Source organism: Podarcis raffonei, chromosome 4 (assembly GCF_027172205.1).
Source record: "Podarcis raffonei isolate rPodRaf1 chromosome 4, rPodRaf1.pri, whole genome shotgun sequence".
Taxonomy (NCBI): Eukaryota; Metazoa; Chordata; class Lepidosauria; order Squamata; family Lacertidae; genus Podarcis; species Podarcis raffonei.
Genome location: NC_070605.1, coordinates 58,788,966 through 58,809,033, shown reverse-complemented (window position 1 = coordinate 58,809,033; position 20,068 = coordinate 58,788,966). Strand labels below are relative to the sequence as shown.

At 41.0% G+C, this 20,068-nt stretch overlaps 1 protein-coding gene across 3 annotated transcripts in view; it reads right to left on the bottom strand.

The window, feature by feature from the left end:
- EFHC2 (EF-hand domain containing 2) overlaps positions 1-20,068 on the bottom strand; it is a 53,067-nt gene that overhangs the window by 21,525 nt on the left and 11,474 nt on the right. For 2 of the 3 annotated variants that reach the window (XM_053386873.1, XM_053386874.1), the window contains 4 exons: positions 11,589-11,812; positions 4,316-4,567; positions 2,548-2,658; positions 2,104-2,242 (listed from right to left, as the gene is read on the bottom strand). In XM_053386873.1, the coding sequence (XP_053242848.1) occupies positions 2,104-2,242; positions 2,548-2,658; positions 4,316-4,567; positions 11,589-11,812 (726 nt within the window). The remainder of the gene's footprint in view (positions 1-2,103; positions 2,243-2,547; positions 2,659-4,315; positions 4,568-11,588; positions 11,813-20,068) is intronic. The other variant, XM_053386875.1, reaches the window with a different exon arrangement.

Here is a 20,068-nt window from a genome sequence, read left to right as displayed (position 1 = left end):
GAACTGTAGTTCCAATCAGCAATATATTCAGTAACTGATTAGGGGTGAAGTCAGCAGAGAAATATTTTTTCCCCTCAAACTGTAAAGTTATCCTGACATTTTCTAAAGTAATGAAAATATAACAGCAAATGACAACAGAAATGCCAGTAGATTTAGTGCAATCTGTGATAATTAGGATTTCACAATAGTACAATCAACTTGTTATTTTCTCTAAGCAATGATGTTTTTAAAAGAATGTGACAGAGAACAGCTTTAAAAAGATTAGTTAATATATATCTCTGTGCTGAACACATCTGTCGTCTTTTGGTGAGTGGAGAAAGTTTCGTTTTTGAACTCAAGTAATTTCTTGTCAGAGAGATAATGCATGGCACTTTGCCAAAAAAACAAAGCAAAACTTCCAATATATCCATCACATGCAAATATATAAACACTGGCTTTAAAAGATTACTCCAATTTATAGTGCATTAAAAATAGAGTTGTTGGGAAATTATGCCTCGAGGGGAATCCACGCAGCCCCAGGTTTTGTGGGGAAATGTAATAACATCTGCCTAGAGCTCAGTTGTGTTCCAGAGGTTTCCCCTGTCACCTGGAATTCACTAGAAGCCTCTAATCATGAGGGTGCATAGGAAGCTGCCTTACGCTATTTGTAATCTAGCCCAGTATTGTCTTCTTTGACTGGCAGAGGACTTTCCCATCGCCTTCAAACTGACCTTTTAACTAGAGATGACAGAGGTTAAACCTGGAACCTTCCGCACGCAAACCAGGTGCTCTAAAACTGAGCTATGGTCCCTTCCCATAACCCCGTGGTGGGCTGGTTATGTAATTGGCTATTTACATAATATCTTTTGTACCCTGACATAATCTGTCCAGAGGTGAGCACAGTGCAGATTCTGCTCTTCCTCCTGTCCCCAATGAGTTATTTATTGTGTATATTTATGATCCACCCTTCGCCAAATGGTCCCCTAGGGCAGGAACGTACACATAGCATTAAAACTAAGTTTTATGTTGTTTCAAAGCTATCGATCGGGGCAGGCCCTATGTGTGTGGTGCGGCCGACAACAAGTGTGAAGGGCACAGATTATCCTTCCTGTGCACAAGAACTGCTGTCTGCCCACAAAAGGCTTCGTTCAGAACAGAAGTCATAAATACGTAAGCTTGCTCAGATCAGTCACAAATGCCTGGCGTAAAGAGATGGTTGAGAGTAGCAATCAGGTTAGAGAATTGCCAAGGGGGGTGGTAAATGAAAAAGAGGTTATATATGTACAACTGATCCGCAGAGCAAGAAACTCTGGCTGGCGCTTCTGAGACCAAGAAAGTCCATCTTTCAAGCTCTCTTCTTTCTTCCTGTTACTCTGGCTCACACAAACAGAGCCCACATGTGAGCCGTTAAAAACTTGGTCACCACAGGAAATAATGTATGAGGTGGCTATGATCCCTAAAACACACAGTCAGTTCAACATAATTAATATTTTTTTCCCTAGCATATTTTAAAATGCTTTGTTGGTCCAAATTCTCTCTGTGTATGTTATTACTCAATACAGTGCCTCAATACAAGGACCTGGTCCAGATTCCAATGAAAGAAATATAATACCACTGAGTGGAATTCAACTAAGTTTTACACAAAGTAGACCCGCTGAAATTAATGGACATGACCAAGTTAGGTCCATTCATTTCCATATGTCTACTCTGAGTAAAATGTTGTTGAATACCACTCACTGCTTTTAATGGTTCTGGATAGCATCCTTCTGCTCTAATCTAGCAATTGGTGTCATCAGTGTTAAGACTAGTAAGGTCTTCTCCATCCGTTTAAATGGTGGACCCATATGTGCATTGCACAAGTGGAGCTGTTTCATTTGCTGAAGCAACTAAGGCAGCCAAAACTGCAGGAATTCCATTATTCCTTCACTGGGCATAATCTACATTTTTGTTTCTTACTAAATATATTGTTTACAGATTTCAAACCTAAACCTGTTCTAGGAATACAAAACTACTCAAAAATATTTCAACCCCAAAAAAAAGGCACCCCCCCCCAAAAAAAATAGCCACTCCATGTAAATCCACAGTTCAAAATTAGTACATAAAAGTATCAGTACTGTTACTTACTGACTCCATACTTTGTCCTATAATATTCTTTGGTAAATTCATCACAATCGCAGAGAACTATCTTTCTTCCCCAAACATTGATTACTGACCCTATGCTCAGGTCACAGTCTTTATAAAATTCCTGGTGCACTGCTCCTGTCTAGCAATGGGAAGGAAAAATACAAAAGTCTGTATGAATCTCACATTGAAATGAAAGCTTTTTTTGGAAGTGGAAACTTGGCATAACATAAAAGAGGTGAGTGTAATAAAATGTTTTATTTCACCACCACCACCACCATCACCTTCATTCCAACAAATGCTATAATACAGAAACAGAAACATTGGATTTTGTGGTGTGCATTTTTTTTTTTTAAGGAATCTTGCTTGCTTCACATAGCACATACGTGGAGATCAGAAACAAATGAAGTTGCATTCTGTAAAGTATAATTACAGAAACTAGCTTACCTTACGATTGTCCAGAATGTAACGGCCTTTATTTCCTACTAATCCTCCAAACACATTCAGGACTGTCCGATCTGTGATTGTACCAGGCTGGTACAGTCCAATTGGACCATACTGGGGGTGGGGAAGGGAGAGGAATAGGCTGTTAATATCTGTAACCGTCAGGGCAACATAAGAGAATATCCTGCATTATCTGGTACCTGAGGTTCTACAAAATACAAAGAGGCCACGTAATGCCAGGTCAGGCTACCTGTCCACCTGGCACAGGTCTTTTGCATCACCTGCCACTGATACTTTCAGCTGGAGATGCAAGAAAGTGAACTTGAAACCTTCTGCCTGCAACACATATACCACTGAGCTACACTCTGCACTCTTATTCCATATCACTATTATCTTACTTATTTCCATATATTTCTATATATTTCTTATATTTCTATATATTGCATTTTTATATATTTATATTATACATTTCTATATTTTCTGATATTTATATTAGCTTATTTATTTTCTTACATTTCTGCTTTCTCTTACAACCAAAGGTGGCATAATGTGGTTTCCCTTTCTAAACCACTGAGCCTCATGGGCTTGCCAATCAGAAGGTCGGCGGTTCAAATCCCCGCAACGGGGTGAGTTCCCGTTGCTCTGTCCCAGCTCCTGCCAACCTAGCAGTTCAAAAGCACACCAGTACAGGTAGATAAATAGGCACCACTGCAGTGGGAAGGTAAATGGCGTTTCCGTGCGCTCTGGTTTCCGTCACAGTGTTCCGTTGCGACAGAAGCGGCTTAGTCATGCTGGCCTGGCCACATGACCTGGAAAAACTGTCGCGGACAAATGCTGGCTCCCTTGGCCTGAAAAGCGAAATGAGCGCTGCAACCCCAGAGTCCAGGGGTCCTTTACCTTACCCATCCAGGTACTGAATAGAGGTAAACCTGCTTAAAATAACCAAGGTGGGAGCCTCAAGTGCCTTCAGACCATGCCCTGGCCATGCTGAATAAAATGATATACGTGAGCTTCTGAATCCACTATGGTGTTACCACTGACATCAGAGGCCAAGCATGATAAAGGAAGAGATGGGTGAGATCTGCGGCTGTTGCTATGCAGGCAACAGAACTAACAGGCCATAAAGGATATTTCTGAATTATGAATTAAGCCACTAAGAGTTTTGCACAAAGGCAAAATTCAGTGTCACCGCTTGCATCCCATTCTACATCGTAGTAGAGGCTCCTCCTGCAGTGCCCCCACGGCTCTGCACCCAGTGCAACCAAACCAGTCTCGCTCCCCTAAGTCCACCTCTGGGAACAGATTAGAAACTACCTTATACTGAGTCAAATCATTGGTCCACCCACCTCAGTACTATAAACAGTGACTAGCAGTTGCTCTCCAGGATTTCAGACAGGGGTCTCTACCAGGTCTACTCAGAGATGCTGGGGATTGAACCTAGCACTTTCTGCATGTAAAGTAGATGCTCTACCCATGAACTATGGCCTTTCCTAAAGTAGAACTTTCCAACATGGGGGGAAACTCTTAGCCTCCCTGTAAAAGTGGTTTTGACTTTTACTCAGGGCAGCTGATAAGTCACTATGGATAGCAGGGTCCTGGACCCAATGGACCTTTGGCCTGATTCAGCACTGCTCTTCTCATGTTCTTCGCCCATGGAAATGAATAGAACATGGACCACAGGTGGGTAGTTGGCACCTAATACACCCCAATCATCTTAGGAAACAAATGAATAATGACTACCACCCATAGTTTTCAAATATACATAATTTACCTTTGGTAGCTTCTTCCTATTGAGGAATAAAGGCACGGCATCCCGACCTGAATTCAGTGGTATCACTTCTTTTATTTCAATGGTGTCATCGGCCAAAAAATAATGCAGCACCACTTCTCGGACATCCCCAAACATGCTTTCAGTGTCATCCCAAACGCCATAAAAACGTAAAACGTGTCCGTCATGCTCCAGAAATTGTTGAAGTGTATCAAAGCGCTCATATGGACGTAAAGGTTTCATACTATCTATCAACTGCAGGTCAGGAGAGAAGAGGTAAAAGCTTTTCTTATGTACAGAAACATCTAGTTTTCATGATAAGCATTATTTCTAAACATTTCAGCAGCTTTTAAAAATGTATTCCTTACAGGAGCCACAAGGGTTAGAGTCAGGAACGCCCACTCTCTGTTGCGCCTTGTAACGAGTCATTCAGGATTTTCACAATGCTGGGGTATATGTCAATTGGGTTAGAGCAGGTTAGAGCTCAATGTAAACAAGCATCTGAATAACACTTTCACCATTAAAACAGTTTCCATAAAGTGAGGTGCTTGAAATCCACTTTTAACACCAACTTATAAAACTGAAAACCCTCAGTAAATAGCAATACTTCTATGACTACCTTACCATCAGATGACATTTTATTTTTAGCTATGTAATTACCTGTGGAAGAGGTAAAAGGTATGGCTTTTCCCCCCCTGAAGTTTGTCCTCCCCATATAAAACAATACTAAACAATAAACTAAACTGTGCAGTCCTTATTAATCAACTGGGGGTGTTTCTGTTCTCAAAGGGGACCTGTTAGTATTCTTTAAAATTATTAACTTAACTTGTTAGATCAGGGAGAGCATGAAATGGAGATGGCAGAGAGAAGGACAAAGGAGAGTCAGGAGTGGTGGGTGGAGGGGCTGGGAAAGAAAATATGTGAAGAAGAAATTGTTCATGTCCAGAGCTGGAACATCCTAGTGATGAGACAAAACAGCCTATGGGAAGTCCATGTGGTACCCTCCAGAAGCTGTGGACTACAACTCCCATCAGCCATCAGCCTCAGCCAGCATGGTCAACACCAGGAATGAGAATTGTAATCCAAAACACCTGAAGGTTACCACATTGCCTACCCCTGCCCTAGGCATTGCACGAGTAGCATCAGAATAAGCTTGTGTACTTTCAGAAGGCTGAACTTTTACCTTCAAATTACAATGAAATAAACCTGGGTGAATTGGGGGCAGAGGAAAGGAAGAATGAAGGAAGCACAAAGCAAAGAGAACCTTCTAATTTCTTCAGAACACTTACTGCTGATATTGTGACATCACAGAAGCAAAATGCAGAAGGGGCAAGAGGAAGACTGGGAAAGGAGTCAAGGAGGAAGCAGGGATCCAAGATAAGAAGGGATGGGAAAGAAGATCTTTTTGCCTCCCTATCAGCACACGGGTCCCAGCCACTGGTTAATCTGCCTTGATGTTGCAAACTCGAAAAGTAATCATCATAAAACATTAAAAACTAATGCAACAGCTGTGAGGAAAGAGAGAATTTAGTTTAGTTGGGAAGGACGTAAGTGGTAGGAGAGCTGTGGATATAGCAGGCTAATAGCCAAAGCAGTGTAGTAAATAAGAGCTCTGGACTTTGGCCAGGAGGAGCTGAACTGAAATCTTTTTGCTCAGCCATGAAACTTAGTGGGTGGCCTTGGACAAGTCACTATCTCTCTGTCCATTGCACAAAGTTGTCGTGAAGCAAAAGTGGAACAAATTCCAGGTAAACCAGCCTATGCTCCTTGAAGGAAAGATGGAATAAAAGCATGATGCAAGTAATAACCTAGAAGATGTCAGTGCTCTGAGGAAAGTTTCTCACAGGGCCTGGGGACCTGAAAGTACGTGCTGCTGCTAAACGGAATGAGTATACAGAGTGCATTTCACAGACAGACAATAAATCATTATACCTTGTATTAAAGATGACCATAACAAACCAATATTGCTGTTGTTAAACAGATATTTCACAAGATACAAAGAGATGAAGACATAAAAAGTAACAATATGGTAGGTGTTCACTTGGTGGAGGGGGGGAACAACCCATAAAGAAGGTGAATCTAGGGTGCCACCATTGAGAAGGCCCTTTCCCTCACTTCATTTAGTGGGGACACACAGAGCAAGTTTCCCATTATATGGGGTTTATGGATTGCTTGTGTTTATTTATTTCATTGCTCATTGCTACATGTACATCTCCCCTTTTCCCTTCAAGATGGCATGCATGGCTTTCTCCCCCACCCCATTTCATCCTCCCAGCAACTCTGTGAGGTAGTTTAGGCTGAGAGATGATCACTGGGACAAGCTCTGGACATCATGGTGAAATGGGGATTTGAATCTGAGCCTCCCAAATCCTTGTCTAACACTCTAAACACCACACCACATCAGTGTTATTGACTACTACTATGCTTTTCATGTCTTTCTTCTGTGGCTAATTTTTATGTTGATTGTTCTTTGTAACTTGCCTGTTTTATTGATAACAGATTTAACTTTATTTTTCAAGAAAAGTGGAGTGCAAATGCCAACACACAGAGCTAAAAGATACTACAGGCGCCACTCACTTATCAGTGAAATATACTGTTGAAGGAGTTATATTCTACAGTGCATTATTATAACAACAGAGAGATGAACAATTCTCTAAATCTGCCATGGACTGACGCAGCAGTCCTCCTGGAGAATAGATCACAGTTAGATTTGCCCGATTTAGCTGGGCTTAAGATATACATTCCCAGTCAGTTATTTTACATGCCAGCTAAAACACCAAGTATGGTAAATAAATAACAATGGCAATATAAATAGAAATATAGCTTCCCCAGCAGTTGTTATATGCAGTTCAACTAAAAACAGTTCCATCACAATTCCTTTTAGAGACAGAGGAACGGATAAGGGAGGAAGATTAACAATGCAATTCCATACATGTCTACTAATAACTACCTACATGTCTTACTCAGAAGTAAACAGACATACAGGAGATTGCACTGTAATCCAATTAAGGCAATATAAAGCTATGCTCTCTGGCTTATTGTCATCAATTTGCGGTGCAAAAGATTTTTATTTATTTATCAAAATTTGCAGTTCGCAAAGGACAAAGAATCACCACCCTCTTCCTACAGTTTCTGATTCTTTTTGCCTCATGTCATCCTGCAAAAGAACGGTAATGCTGGCATAAGACAGGACAAACAATACCATAGAAAGTGGCTTTAAATGCATCTAAACGTTACTAGTATCAATATGCTTAAACTAGGATCACAATAAAATTTGCCATTCAGAAGGTTGCCATTCAAAAGTTAGATTGTTGTCATCCCAAAATATATTACAAATTGGAACGATAATAATTCTGCATGTTCATGCTCATATTTTAGACTACAGCTAGGTTTCTGACAAACGACACTGAAGGTCATCAGTAAAATGTAGAAGGCAGGTTAAGCTTGGCCAAGATATGACAGATCAGGAGATTTATTTTACTTAATCTCTCTCTGGAGTATTTATTTATCACTATGTTTCTCTCCCAGGCTTTAAAACAAACTTGCTATGAATACATTACACCCTCATTCAGCAAAACAAAATGTCTACCAAAACATTCAGTGGGATCAGCAGGAAAACAATTGAATTGGAATTGTACTACAAGGGATATATAGATGGACAAAGCAAAAGTTTCATATACTGGGGGCTTTTTTGCATTTTTTATTTATTTTAGAAACCTGAAGGCCTACACTCAGCATCAATTGCATCAGTAAGTAAAATCTAGCTCACATCTTCATAACAACTTTACACTGCCTTTCTGGTTTTTGCACCCTAGAACCTAGGTATGCTTTTCCCGCAACACTCAATGACTATCTGCTTTTCCTGGCGGATGCTACCCTGATTTTCAACATTCCATGACTTAATCTGTCTACTCAGGAATAAGAATATATGAGAATATTCTCTGACATCACAGCTACTCAACCTTTGGTCACAAGGGAGTTGCAGAACAGTAGGAAAAATTCCAGCTGCTTCTTGCCCGCGTCTCTACAACCCATTTCCCCACAATTATTTCCTTAGCTCTCTGCTTCTATATGTACCTCTTCATAAATTGTTCAATTTCCCCAACCATGTGTTGTCTAGCTGTTACCAAAGAATCTCTTTCCCTCCTCCTCGCAACAATATCTCACTTCCCATTACTTCAGCTCTGTATTCTGAACTTTCTCCTCTTCCATTCTCCTATTTCCTCCACTCCATTATCTCTTACTACTCTTCCCTTGACACCCTCTTCACCCTATGTCCCTCTTCACCCTTTTCATTATCATTGTTCTTCCTTTGGTCTCTGCTTGCTAAATTCCTTTTTATTTCCCCTTCAGGCTCCATCATTAGTCCCATACTCCAATCCACTGCTTTATTTTCCAACGTCTTTCCCTAGTTTTCCCTCAGGCACAAGAAACTTGGGTATCCTTTCCCTCAGTTTCGCAGGCCCTCTGGTTCCTTACTGGTATCCTGCAAGATAAACTAGCGCATTTGTGAAATGAGTGGTTTTCAGCCGTAACATGGGACCTTTCCTCATCTCTCCTTTTTTCGTATTGTGCTTATCAGCCCATTCTTCCTTCAGCTACTTGACTTGCACCTTTATTCTCACTCACCTACCTAGATTTCTTATTCATCAATCCCTACTCTATTCCATGTGAACAGAACACAACAATTCCTATCCCTGGGAACTGGATGGGATCTTTCAGCAACCTCATTTCCTTGGGGCCCCCATTACTGCAACCTCCTCTTGCTTCCATCCATCTTTCCCTTAGGTTTCTGCTTCTAAGGCCAGGGGTCGCCTACTAGGTCCTCATCCCTTTACCCACTCTGCCACTAGACTGTTTTTCAGTTCCCTGCCTCCTGTGTCCCCTCCTTAGTCAGTGTCCCCTTAGCTTCTTTGCCTACCCAGAGCTCCAGTCTCTTAGCCCCACCATCCTGCCAACAGCCCATCATTTCTCCAGCACTTAAGGCCAATGAATCCAGATCTTATGAGCCCACATTAAATCTCCATCAGTTCAACCATATGGGTTACCATCATCTAAATGATTGTTTATCGGACAAGGCTACCCTTGCCATATAATGGTATTATAGACAAGCAGGCATTAGACATCAGTAAACATTCAAGATTATTTTTTTTAGAATTCATCTCTGCCAGAAAGAGAACACATCCCTGTGCCTGCTCTCCTTCTTTTCTGCAAATGGTATTTATGCGAACATGAGATGGGGTACCTATATGTCAACTAGTCACATTTATTACTGAATTAATCAAGATTTTCAGCTCAAATAGCACTGATCTGTATACATAACCAGTTCTGCAAAGGCTCTGGGGAGCTTAAATAATAAACTGCAAAAACCTTTTTGATCATCAGTTGAAAGGTCTCAAAAAGATGGGGGATAGGGTCTGTGTGTGTGTGCCTTTGACCAGAGCAATAAATTGATTAAAGTAACAAATCATATTGCTTTTGGGGGGGGTTACTGTTCATTAAACACCATTTTGGATGACAAGTTCATAGCAGGAAATATGGTATATAAATTTTAAATAAATAAATTCAAAGAAAAACAATTTCACATAACATGTACAAGATTGGAAGTTCAACTCAGAAGGAAGCCTCATTGTGTTCAATGGAGTTTATTCCCATATACGTACACATAACTGCAGTGTTAAAAGATAATTATAAGCATTTTCTTTTCTACTTTTACAGTTTTCACTAATCTGCTGTTCAATATTTATTTACATATGACAGCAGTATACTATATAAATGCACCAGATTTCACAATAGCCACTAATGTCTACCGATTACAGTAGTACGCTATGCACAAAGCAAAATGAAAGAAGGAAACCAGACTTTAACAGTCTGATTCATCACCGGATGTATTGAAAACACTGGATTTTACATCAATGGTAAATATAACACTATGCAGACACAAATTGTGTGCTATTTTGCATCCATCATCTGCTCTCCATTATGAAGAGAACAGAATTCAAGTCAAGAAATATGCTCAACAGTTTTAGGCTGAAATCTTATGCACAGTTATCTGGGATCAGCAGTGGCCTGTGTGATGGGGCAGAGCCTTCTCAGCACAAGCATCGCTACAGCTTGCCTAGATGATGCTTAGGCCAGGGCTGCATAGATGCACTGGTAGACTCAATTCAGCAGCTCACTCAACTCCACTGCCATCCTACCCCATCCCAGTACCCTCCAGTAGCAGTGGCGATGGTGTCAGGAGGATGGCTCTGCAGCTCTGCCCCACCATACTACTTACTGCTTCCTGGGGAGGCATAAGCTCCATTCAATACAATGGATCTAACATCTGAATAAATATGCATGGGATTGTGCAGTTATTACATTATGTGGCCTGTTCAGATAAACTTTTTACCTTAACCGGCACATTCTGGATTTGTTTTTCTTCTAAAATAAAATAAATTCACAATGTTAACAACTCTGCATTTGAAATCCCCTGGTGTCAGGGACTGGGCAGAGGAGGAATGATGGAGACCACCTCCCCATCCTGGCCCTCCCAAGGAGGAGGGAAAGAGTATAGATTTACAACAGGGGTTTGAGGGAAGTACAGTGGTACCTCGAGTTACAAACACCTCAGGTTACAAACGCTTCAGGTTACAAACTCCGCTAACCTGGAAGAGTTACCTTGAGTCGAGAACTTTGCCCCAGGATGAGAACGGCAGCAAGAGCCCCCATTAGTGAAAGCATGCCTCTAGTTAAGAATAGTTTCAGGTTAAGAACGGATCTCCAGAAAGAATTAAGTCTGTAACTAGAGGTACCACTGTAGCAGCTCAGAGGCAGATGAGAGGGAAAGCTGGGAAATCATGGGAGAGCCAGAAAAATACCCAGCTGACATGTTGTCATTAGAAAGCATTCCAGACTCTCCATCTCCCAGAACCTGGCGAGCCTTAAAAGTAGGAGAGCAAAGAGCTCAAAGACAGAGGGCACGTAGCAGCACCCGTAGAGGAGACGATGAGAATGACGAATGAGGAAGTGGGAGAGACGGAGTGGACAACGCCATTATACAAGAGGCTGGGTTCTATAGCCTCTCTCTGTAAAGACTGAAATAAAAAAGTATGGTAAGGTAAGAAACTTTTCCTTGTCTTTATACTTTCCTGGGCAACCAGCCGGGAGCCACTGACAGCATCCTGTCACCTGTACGAGAAGGGGTTTTATCATAAGCATGCTATAAAAAAACATTCCGATTATTTGGGCAATGCAACCAAGCATGTACTTAACCAGCACTGCTAGAGCTAACCTTCTGACGTTCTTTGGTATAGGGATCATCTGGACACTTTACTGGACAGTTCAATCTGACTCCCATTTTCCTCAAAAAGTTTTTGGTGAATTGATCACAGTCTATAATCCTATATCTTCGACCATAAAAGATTAGCTCTGTATCGATGTTGAAATTATCTACAGTATAGAACTGATCTTCATTAGGAGGCGGGAGTGGAACCCGATGACGCCGAAGAATTGTTCCTGTATTGAAGAGGAAATGCAGTTAATATCATATATTCCAACCTCTAACATTACACTAAAGTTACTTGATATGGAAAATACTGTTACTGATATGAAAAATTGAGACCCCAAAAAGAATAATAATAATAATTCTAAAAGCAGAAAACAAAACAGTTTTTAAAAAATCATAAAGTTATAGCACTTCAAAAAGATAAGAAAAAATGGTATTCTCTTAATACTTGTATTCCAACATATTATAAATATGTACTTTTACTGAAATCTATCAGTCTGCATTCCTAAGAAATGAACTGTGAACCAAAAGCTAACAGTAGTCACAGCCAAATAAAAGAAATTAATTCTAACTCCCAAAATCACCGGACCAGTTTATACATTTGACAGAATCAATTGCTGAATCTCTTTCAGGCTTCATCAGAAAATTCAAACAGTATCACATATTTGAATACTTCTCCATCTCAAAAAAAGAAAAAACATATAAAATTAACATATCAGAGGATTTAGCCTAGGTTCATTATTAACATGCTGGTTTTTTTCTTTTCTTTGTGCAGCGTGTTTCTTTTACATTCTCTGTAGCTGCTCCTGGTCAGTGTAACTCCCTGCCTCAAGAGACTCATCTGGCCCCACCTCCTATGGCATTCTATCGCCAAGTTAATAAGTTTTCATTTAGGCAACCATTTGGTTTGCCTTCTGCCAGAGTGCTTAATCTGCCTGATGTACTGCGGTGCTGTGCTATATTTTTAGTTTAGCTTGTAAAGGTATAGTTTGATTTTAAACTGCATTTAAACTGAATTTTTCAGATAGTATTGTGAGCTGCCTTTTAAGAGTAGAAAGGTGTGTTATAAATCCAATAACTGAATGAATACACACATAGATAAAATGCAACCATCCACATGCAACTAGAAGTGGTTTTACAGCTTGATATCTGAGTAACTCCAAGCCCTGAAAAAGTGGCCCTGTGTCTGAAATATTAGCATTGCAGTGAGTGGGGAGGAGATTCAGGGCAGTGGCAGAGAAGAGAGTCAACATGGGGAATAAGTCATCATAATGATTATGAAAGTTATAATTTTAAAGAGTTTTTAGGAGCATTTATTTATTTATTTGGTCTCCAGCAACATACAGCATATTTAAAAACCAAAAACATAAATACATTACAGTGCTATTGACACATTCATACAAAAACACATGCCAATACAGAAAAATTATACATGGCAATCCCACTCTGAAAAAGCCGCTGGAAGCTTTCACAGCATACTGACTGCAACATTATCACAGTCTATCAGAAACCACAGGGGAAAATGTGATTTTTTTTAATTTGGCACCAAAAATATGTCAGCCAAGGTGGGTGGACTTTGCTGGGAAGAGCATTCTACAGATGAGGAGCTTAACTGAAAAGGCCCTCCCACTTGTCAGGGAGAACTATCCATTAAGTTTTCTATAAACCTCCAACACTTAAAATTGATAATAATATCAAAACAAAGCTTTCATGGTTTTTGCCAAGGAGACAAAGGTTTCGGAATAATGAGAAAATATGCAGAACACAATGAAAAATCACAAAGGTGGCAGGGCAACTTTTAAACTGCTTGCAGGGGGAAAGCCAACAGGAGCTGGGGAGGGTGTGGTTTAGAAAGAAGATGGAAAACTTTATGATAGTTTAAATGGCGGAGGGATAGAACTAGCCATTCAGATTACAGGGCATGTGTTAGCAATTCAAAGAGGCCAAAGCTCAATAGCCTAAAACGCAAGCACAGAAGACATTTGGAGAGATATACTATATGTAAGTGTATATATGCTAAAGCTAGAAGCCTCCAAGCCAAGATGGATGAACTGGAATGCTTGGTCGTAGAATACAGTTTTTATATAGTGGTGGAATGAAGAGAATGGTGGGACATCTTGTCTGTGGATACAAACTCTACAGGAAGAGGACAGACAGGCAATAAGTATTGGTCTGTACATCAAAAGACAATATAGAGTCCAACAAGCTAAAAATCCCCAAAGGGGAAAACTCCTCCATAAAATCACTGTGGTTGGTGATGCAGCCCCCCAAGATTAATTTAGTACTCGTGGTGTGCTATCACCCCTTGACCAAAACACTCAGAGTGATATTGAGATGGAGAATGAAATCAGGGAGGCATCCAAAGGAGGAAATACTGCAGTAATAGGTGACTTCAATTACCCTCACATAGATTGGGTACATGTGTGTTCCAGTGGTAAATATTCTAAAGACACTAAATGACTGTGCCTTAGAACAGTTAGTTATGGGGCAGACACTATACAAGATATTTGATAGCATTTATTGGTGAATTCCACACTTCTTTGTTTCTTTTGCATGTGCCTGGAAAAAGGATTTTGGGATGCTAGACTTAGTGATTGTTGGATCAATTCATCAAGTTCTGATGGATGATTTAGAAGGACTGAGTTCGGCATCACTTTCGCTGCCTGTGTGTGCCAGTATCCATACTCAGCAGAGTTACATCTCAATGCAGCTCCTTCCTTGGAAGTGTCTTCAGGGTTGAAGTAGGCAATAAACACTCATGGACACCCGAAAGATTCAGTCAAGTATAGAAGGTTTACTTGACAGGCATAAAAGCGTATTGGTAGCAAATATATACAGGCATTCACCACTGCCGTGGTCAAGGCATGCTTAGAGGCCAACAAGAGTCCAAGACTCACTCTCTGCTTCTCTCACCGCAAGGCACAAGCAAGAGACTCACAACAAGTTACACAGAATCCTTGTTATCAGCATTTCCTATCACACTGCACCTGTCCAAAGAACAGTTCCCACAGAAACTGTCCTTGCGCAGACAAAACAATCTCAGCCTTCTGCTGCTTCTTGAAACTTCTTCTGTTTCTGAAACAAATGATTCTCAGAGAGAGAGAGAGAGAGAGAGAGAGAGAGAGAGAGAGAGAGAATATCAACACCCGTCCTCATTTTTATAGAAACAATAGGGACCATGACCATATAAGGAGTACTTACACATCATGCACTGCAAAACCCCAGCATTTTAACCAATTCAGCATGTCTCTGAAAAACTAAGATTTGGTTACACACCAGCAGCAATCAGTTTGCTTCCTGGACGTCCACCACACCAAGGCATTGCCAAACTGAAACACTATACTAGACACTGACTCCCAGTCAGGCAAGCAGGACTTTATACAAAGCATTTCAGCTCCTCAGGTCTTGAGGATGACCACTTAAGACAGTAACTACAAATAACAAAAACATGTTCCAGCCCCCTCCAGGCTACTACAATGCAAGTACTTACAAACCCTACTCAAGACCCTAACAGAGTAAATTAATCTGGTCGACTCTATTGAGAAATATACAGCAAACTTCCAATACCAGAATGATACAGCTCAAAATTCAATGGCTCTGAGCTATCCGCCTCAGTCTTGACACCACTGGCTGCACACACTGTTGCCAGTCAAACCTCCTGACACTGACAACGTGGAACGACTACCTGGCTCCAAAAAACCTCAGAGACACCTCCAAAGACACCTGTTCACAGCCCATGGTCAAAGAACAATGAAAACACGTGTGCAACCTTTTCACAGCTACTTTTCCTGTTACTTTAGAATTGCTAGCTTCTCTGCCATACCACCACTTCCTAGTGAGGCAAACATAGAAACCTGTGATACACAGAACACCATCTTTCCATCTCTTTCTTTCTGACTTCCCTCCTCCCTTCAGGTTTGGGAGAAAATGGACTCTGCCTTTTGGGAAAAGAGATGAACACCTCTTGGCTTCTTCACTAGCCTAAGAAGATTGATCACAGAGAAAATTGCTCCCCTTCTGGGAATTCTCCTCCCAGAATACCGAGTCCACTCTACTGGCACAGAGCAAGAACCCCCTCTGTAAATAACAGACATCACTCCCTATGTTCCTGGAGATTTAACAGCTATGGGCACTGTACTCAAACTTGACTGCACAGCTTGCACACTTGCATCCCATACTGCTCCAGAGGGATACGAAACACTCCTGCTTTCAACTCTGCAGGAAACTGACTTCAGGCTAACCAGCATTACTAGACTGCTGTTGGAGCAAACCAGCTACCATCTACACAGCATCCGTGGAACTCACTTCCACTAGACTATAAACACCACCATGTAGGCAAAACCATTGACCAACTAGTTATGCAAAACACAAGTCAGCTCCTTCTGAAATTCACCGCAGGAAATGGGAAACACTAAGCATCCAGCTTAAGCCCAGAAAACACGGCTTGTACAAGCTTACCCCACCTGTTGGGTACCCCAAGATCTACTTGGCACAGGCTTTAAATAAACATTGTCAACCTCCGACAACATCACCAGCTAATCAAACTGCAACACCCCTCAGGGCAATACTTCTCCCCTCTGGGAGTGGGAGTAGCACCTGCTCCTTGCTGAGCAGAGTGTGGATGATGACACCAGCTCTTTAGCATGGTCTGAAACTGAAACTATTTAAGCTGTTACCTGGAACTAGCCAGTCCAGAAATATCTGGTAGCTGAATCTGGCCCAATTCCAGCCAGTCATCATCAGTCCCATTAGAGTGAGGTTGATGCCCTGCTGAAGGCCTTACACATCTCCTCCCTAGATGCAGACACAGACTAAAACAAGCAAACTTCCAGCTTGTGAGCCTGAGGGGAAATCAACCCCCCTCTTCTGCTTCTGCCTATCAGCACACCAAAATAAAACTCAGCCTGAGCTAATTGTTCAAGGCAACTCTGCATTTCAAAGCAGAAAAACAGATAGATAGCCCTGCCAAACTCGCCTCAGCAATATCAGACACCACTTTTCAGTTGCGAACTCCTGAAAAGTTTTGTCCTCTATTTTGAGAGAATTCCATAAGCAAAACATATTTAAACAGTACATATTATATACACAATTAAAACAGGAGAAACTTCAGGGGGGGAACAACCCCTCTCCTCTCCCACTCACAGCTTGCAGACTGTATCTGAGCTCTGCATCTGAGACTGTGAGATTTATTGCAAACTTTACTCCCCCCTTTGAACCAGGGGAAAACCAATTAACATTTTACATTTCACCTTGCGTAAATCAGAAACTATTGCTCAAGGCCAATGAATTATGTTCTGAATATCACCATATCAATAGAATTCACACCTGAATTCACATCTGAAATTCAAAGGTGTCGCAAGATCTTTACAACTGACAGACTTAGTATTGTGAGATCGTAAAATATAAAAACAAGAAAATTTAATCTAGTACAAAATGCTATCTTTCTACTGTGTCTCAATCAACATGATTAAAATCTGTCTGCTGTTTCTCAGAGATATGCATACATCTGATTGCAGACTGTGAGGTCTTTCAACCATCAATTTCATGATATCATAATTCTTGTCTTATGACTGGGTACACTATGGTTCCATCCCCAGTACTCCATTTAACACTGCTGGGGTGTTGCGAGTCTGCAATCATCTGGAAGGGGAATTCGAGTAGTATTAAAACCTGAAGTGGGCAGCCACATAGCAAAGAAAGGAGAAAACGCCTTCTGATAAAAAGGAATGGATGAAGGAAGCACTTTCTGAGTATTCTTTTAAACTATTTTTAACATTTAGTAGCAGAATGCTGTTCTACTCTTCTACACTCTGCATCACATTTTTCCAAGAACTGCTTTGCAACAAAGGAGCCAGGATAAGCAAAGGGTATGATTCTGACTCTTCTGGCTCCAGGGAAGAGCAGGGGACTCGACACAACTCAGACCCAATTGTTTTGTGATGCCCTTGCAGCAAGACTGCAAATCAATACTTTCCCCTTGGAAAATGAACAATTTTTTAAGAAGGTACACAGTTCAGTGTGGTGCTTTGTGTAACCTATAAATTTCTGAAGCAGATGTTCTTGCTCCAAATTTAGCTAAACACCAATTAAAATCACTGGTGTTCTGGCTAGCTTTCCCTGTGTTTACTTGGAACTAAGTCCCACGGATTATAAAATAACTGTCTAGTAAGCAATACTGTCTTCTTACCATCCCATTGTACCTCCGTTCTCAAATAAGCAATAGTACACATGTGGGGATGTCTCCCTTGGCACTGGATGGATCTCTCCTTGCCTGTTATGTCTGACTCATGCTCCTTCCAGTCACTTTTACAGCCCATTCCTATGCATGTGTATGCATAAGTAAGTCCTACTGTATTCAGCAGTGCCCAAGGAGACCATGGCTGCACAAGATCACAGGAATACATTAAGTGGCAAAACTCTTTATTAAAAGGTAACGGGAAGACACTTACAGAACAGGTAGCAGTATTGCAAACAGAAATGCTGGAGCATGATCAACCATGCAATCAACAAGCCACTCCTCCCACAAGGTACCTCAACAGTGCTCTTGCACAGGATGGGCTAAAGCAGCAATCATGCTCATCATCAGAAAAATCAACAAAAACCAGAAAAGAATGAGAAAAGAATTCAGAAATTAATGGCAATGGCACTGCCTGGACTCTTCACAATAACTGAATGAATGAAGGACTGCAGTTCTAGAGCAACCTACAGCTGCCACTATAGATACACGGATGGATGAACCAGTTGGTAAATCAAAGCAAAGTACTTATTATGGTAGGCTGTCCAACAAACAAGGTACAAAATATGAAATAGAAAAATATAAAATCACAGCCTTAATGGAACCAATTATTAATGGTGGCTCTTACAAGGATAAACCCTTAAAACATAATTTTAAAAAAAATTACTCATGCATTTCTTCTCCATTAAACTGCATATACTTGAATCTGCAAGGAAATATACTGGTGCTAATAGGCAAAGATGCAGAGGGGCAATGTTTTGACCCAGAAACATGATGTCAATAGAGACGTGACTGATTACTATACAGTACTGACAGCAGGTCAAACAGGGAAAATGCTTGTGTATAATATGCAGCAGATGAACAAAACTCTGGGCTCCATAAACAATTTCATCCATAAGCAAAATCTGAGCATTAGGGACAACCTTACTTTTAATGCTTGTTATACACATCAAGTCTGCATCTTTTCACAATTCTTCCAGTAATTATTTCATTACATCTGTATCTCCTCCAGCAATTTTCAGTGCTCTCAGTGCCAAATTAGGCAAAAAGTTACAACCCTAAACTCTTAACCCACTACACCACAAACACAGTTTTCAATCTGTGGCTTTAGATACATCCTGACAATAAACTGCAGAACATTTTGCAGAGAACATCTAGCTCAAGGTCAGTGGAGGCTATATTCCCTACCTAAATTCACTGAGTAGTAGTTCCTAAAGAGTGGAACAACAATTTCTTTGAGAACATGTTTCCTGTTCACCCAACAGCCTGTATGCCCTATCGCCCTCTTCCAGCTAGGATAACCAGACCATGAGTATACACAGTGCCAAGTTTCTAAAGTATTTGGGAACATCCGATGCCTTGAGACAATCAGTGATTCATTGAAGCTGGAGGATGTGACCGAGGCCTTATGTGCCTGACTGCACTTTCCTTTCCCATCCAGCTGGCCTTGGGGAAGCCCACCAGCAGGCAGCGTCTTTCTCCTGTTCCACTGGCTGACCTTGGAGAACTTGGCCAGCCCCTTCTGAGCTGTGCTCTGGATTGTGGGATCTGGACTACACCAGAAACTAACGTTAACCCTAAGGGATAGATATAACCCTTCCATATCAGAAAACATTAGCCAGCCAGTGTTCAGTTAACAAGAATAAACAGTATATGTATGCAAAAATTTCTCCATTCAGTCAAATCCCTGAACACAGATGCTTTCTTATTACCACTGTGTTATGCATTCTGTCTTTGGAAAGGTAATAGAGATTTGAATTTATCTTTCAAGGTGATCATTCTCACCTTCAGTCCAAAATCTTGCATCCTCAGGTGTTTTGAACTGGTATTTGAAGCTTTCATTCTGCCCGGTGGTTTAGTCCTGATCAAGGTTACACACATTTCTGTCCCACATTGACTTTACAGTTTGAACTAGTTTACTTCATTTGCTTGTTTTATTTTTTGCCTAAATGTTTCCTACGAAAACAGAGAGAGGCTGAAGGTGACATCTCTCTCACCTGGAGTTGATGCCAAATCATACCACAAGGGGCCGTATTCATCTCAATCCCTACACTAGTGGAAGCCAGAACAAGGATTCCCATTAGTGTGACAAAAATTCACCCCTCCTCCCACTGCATCATGCCCAAAATCTTTTGCGGTGGGTTGGGGAAACCCCAGGAACAAATGTAGAGGGTACATGGAGGGAAGAGAAGGTTCCATCACTCATAGAAAATCTTTACACTGACAGAACCAAAGCGCTACATTGCAGCCT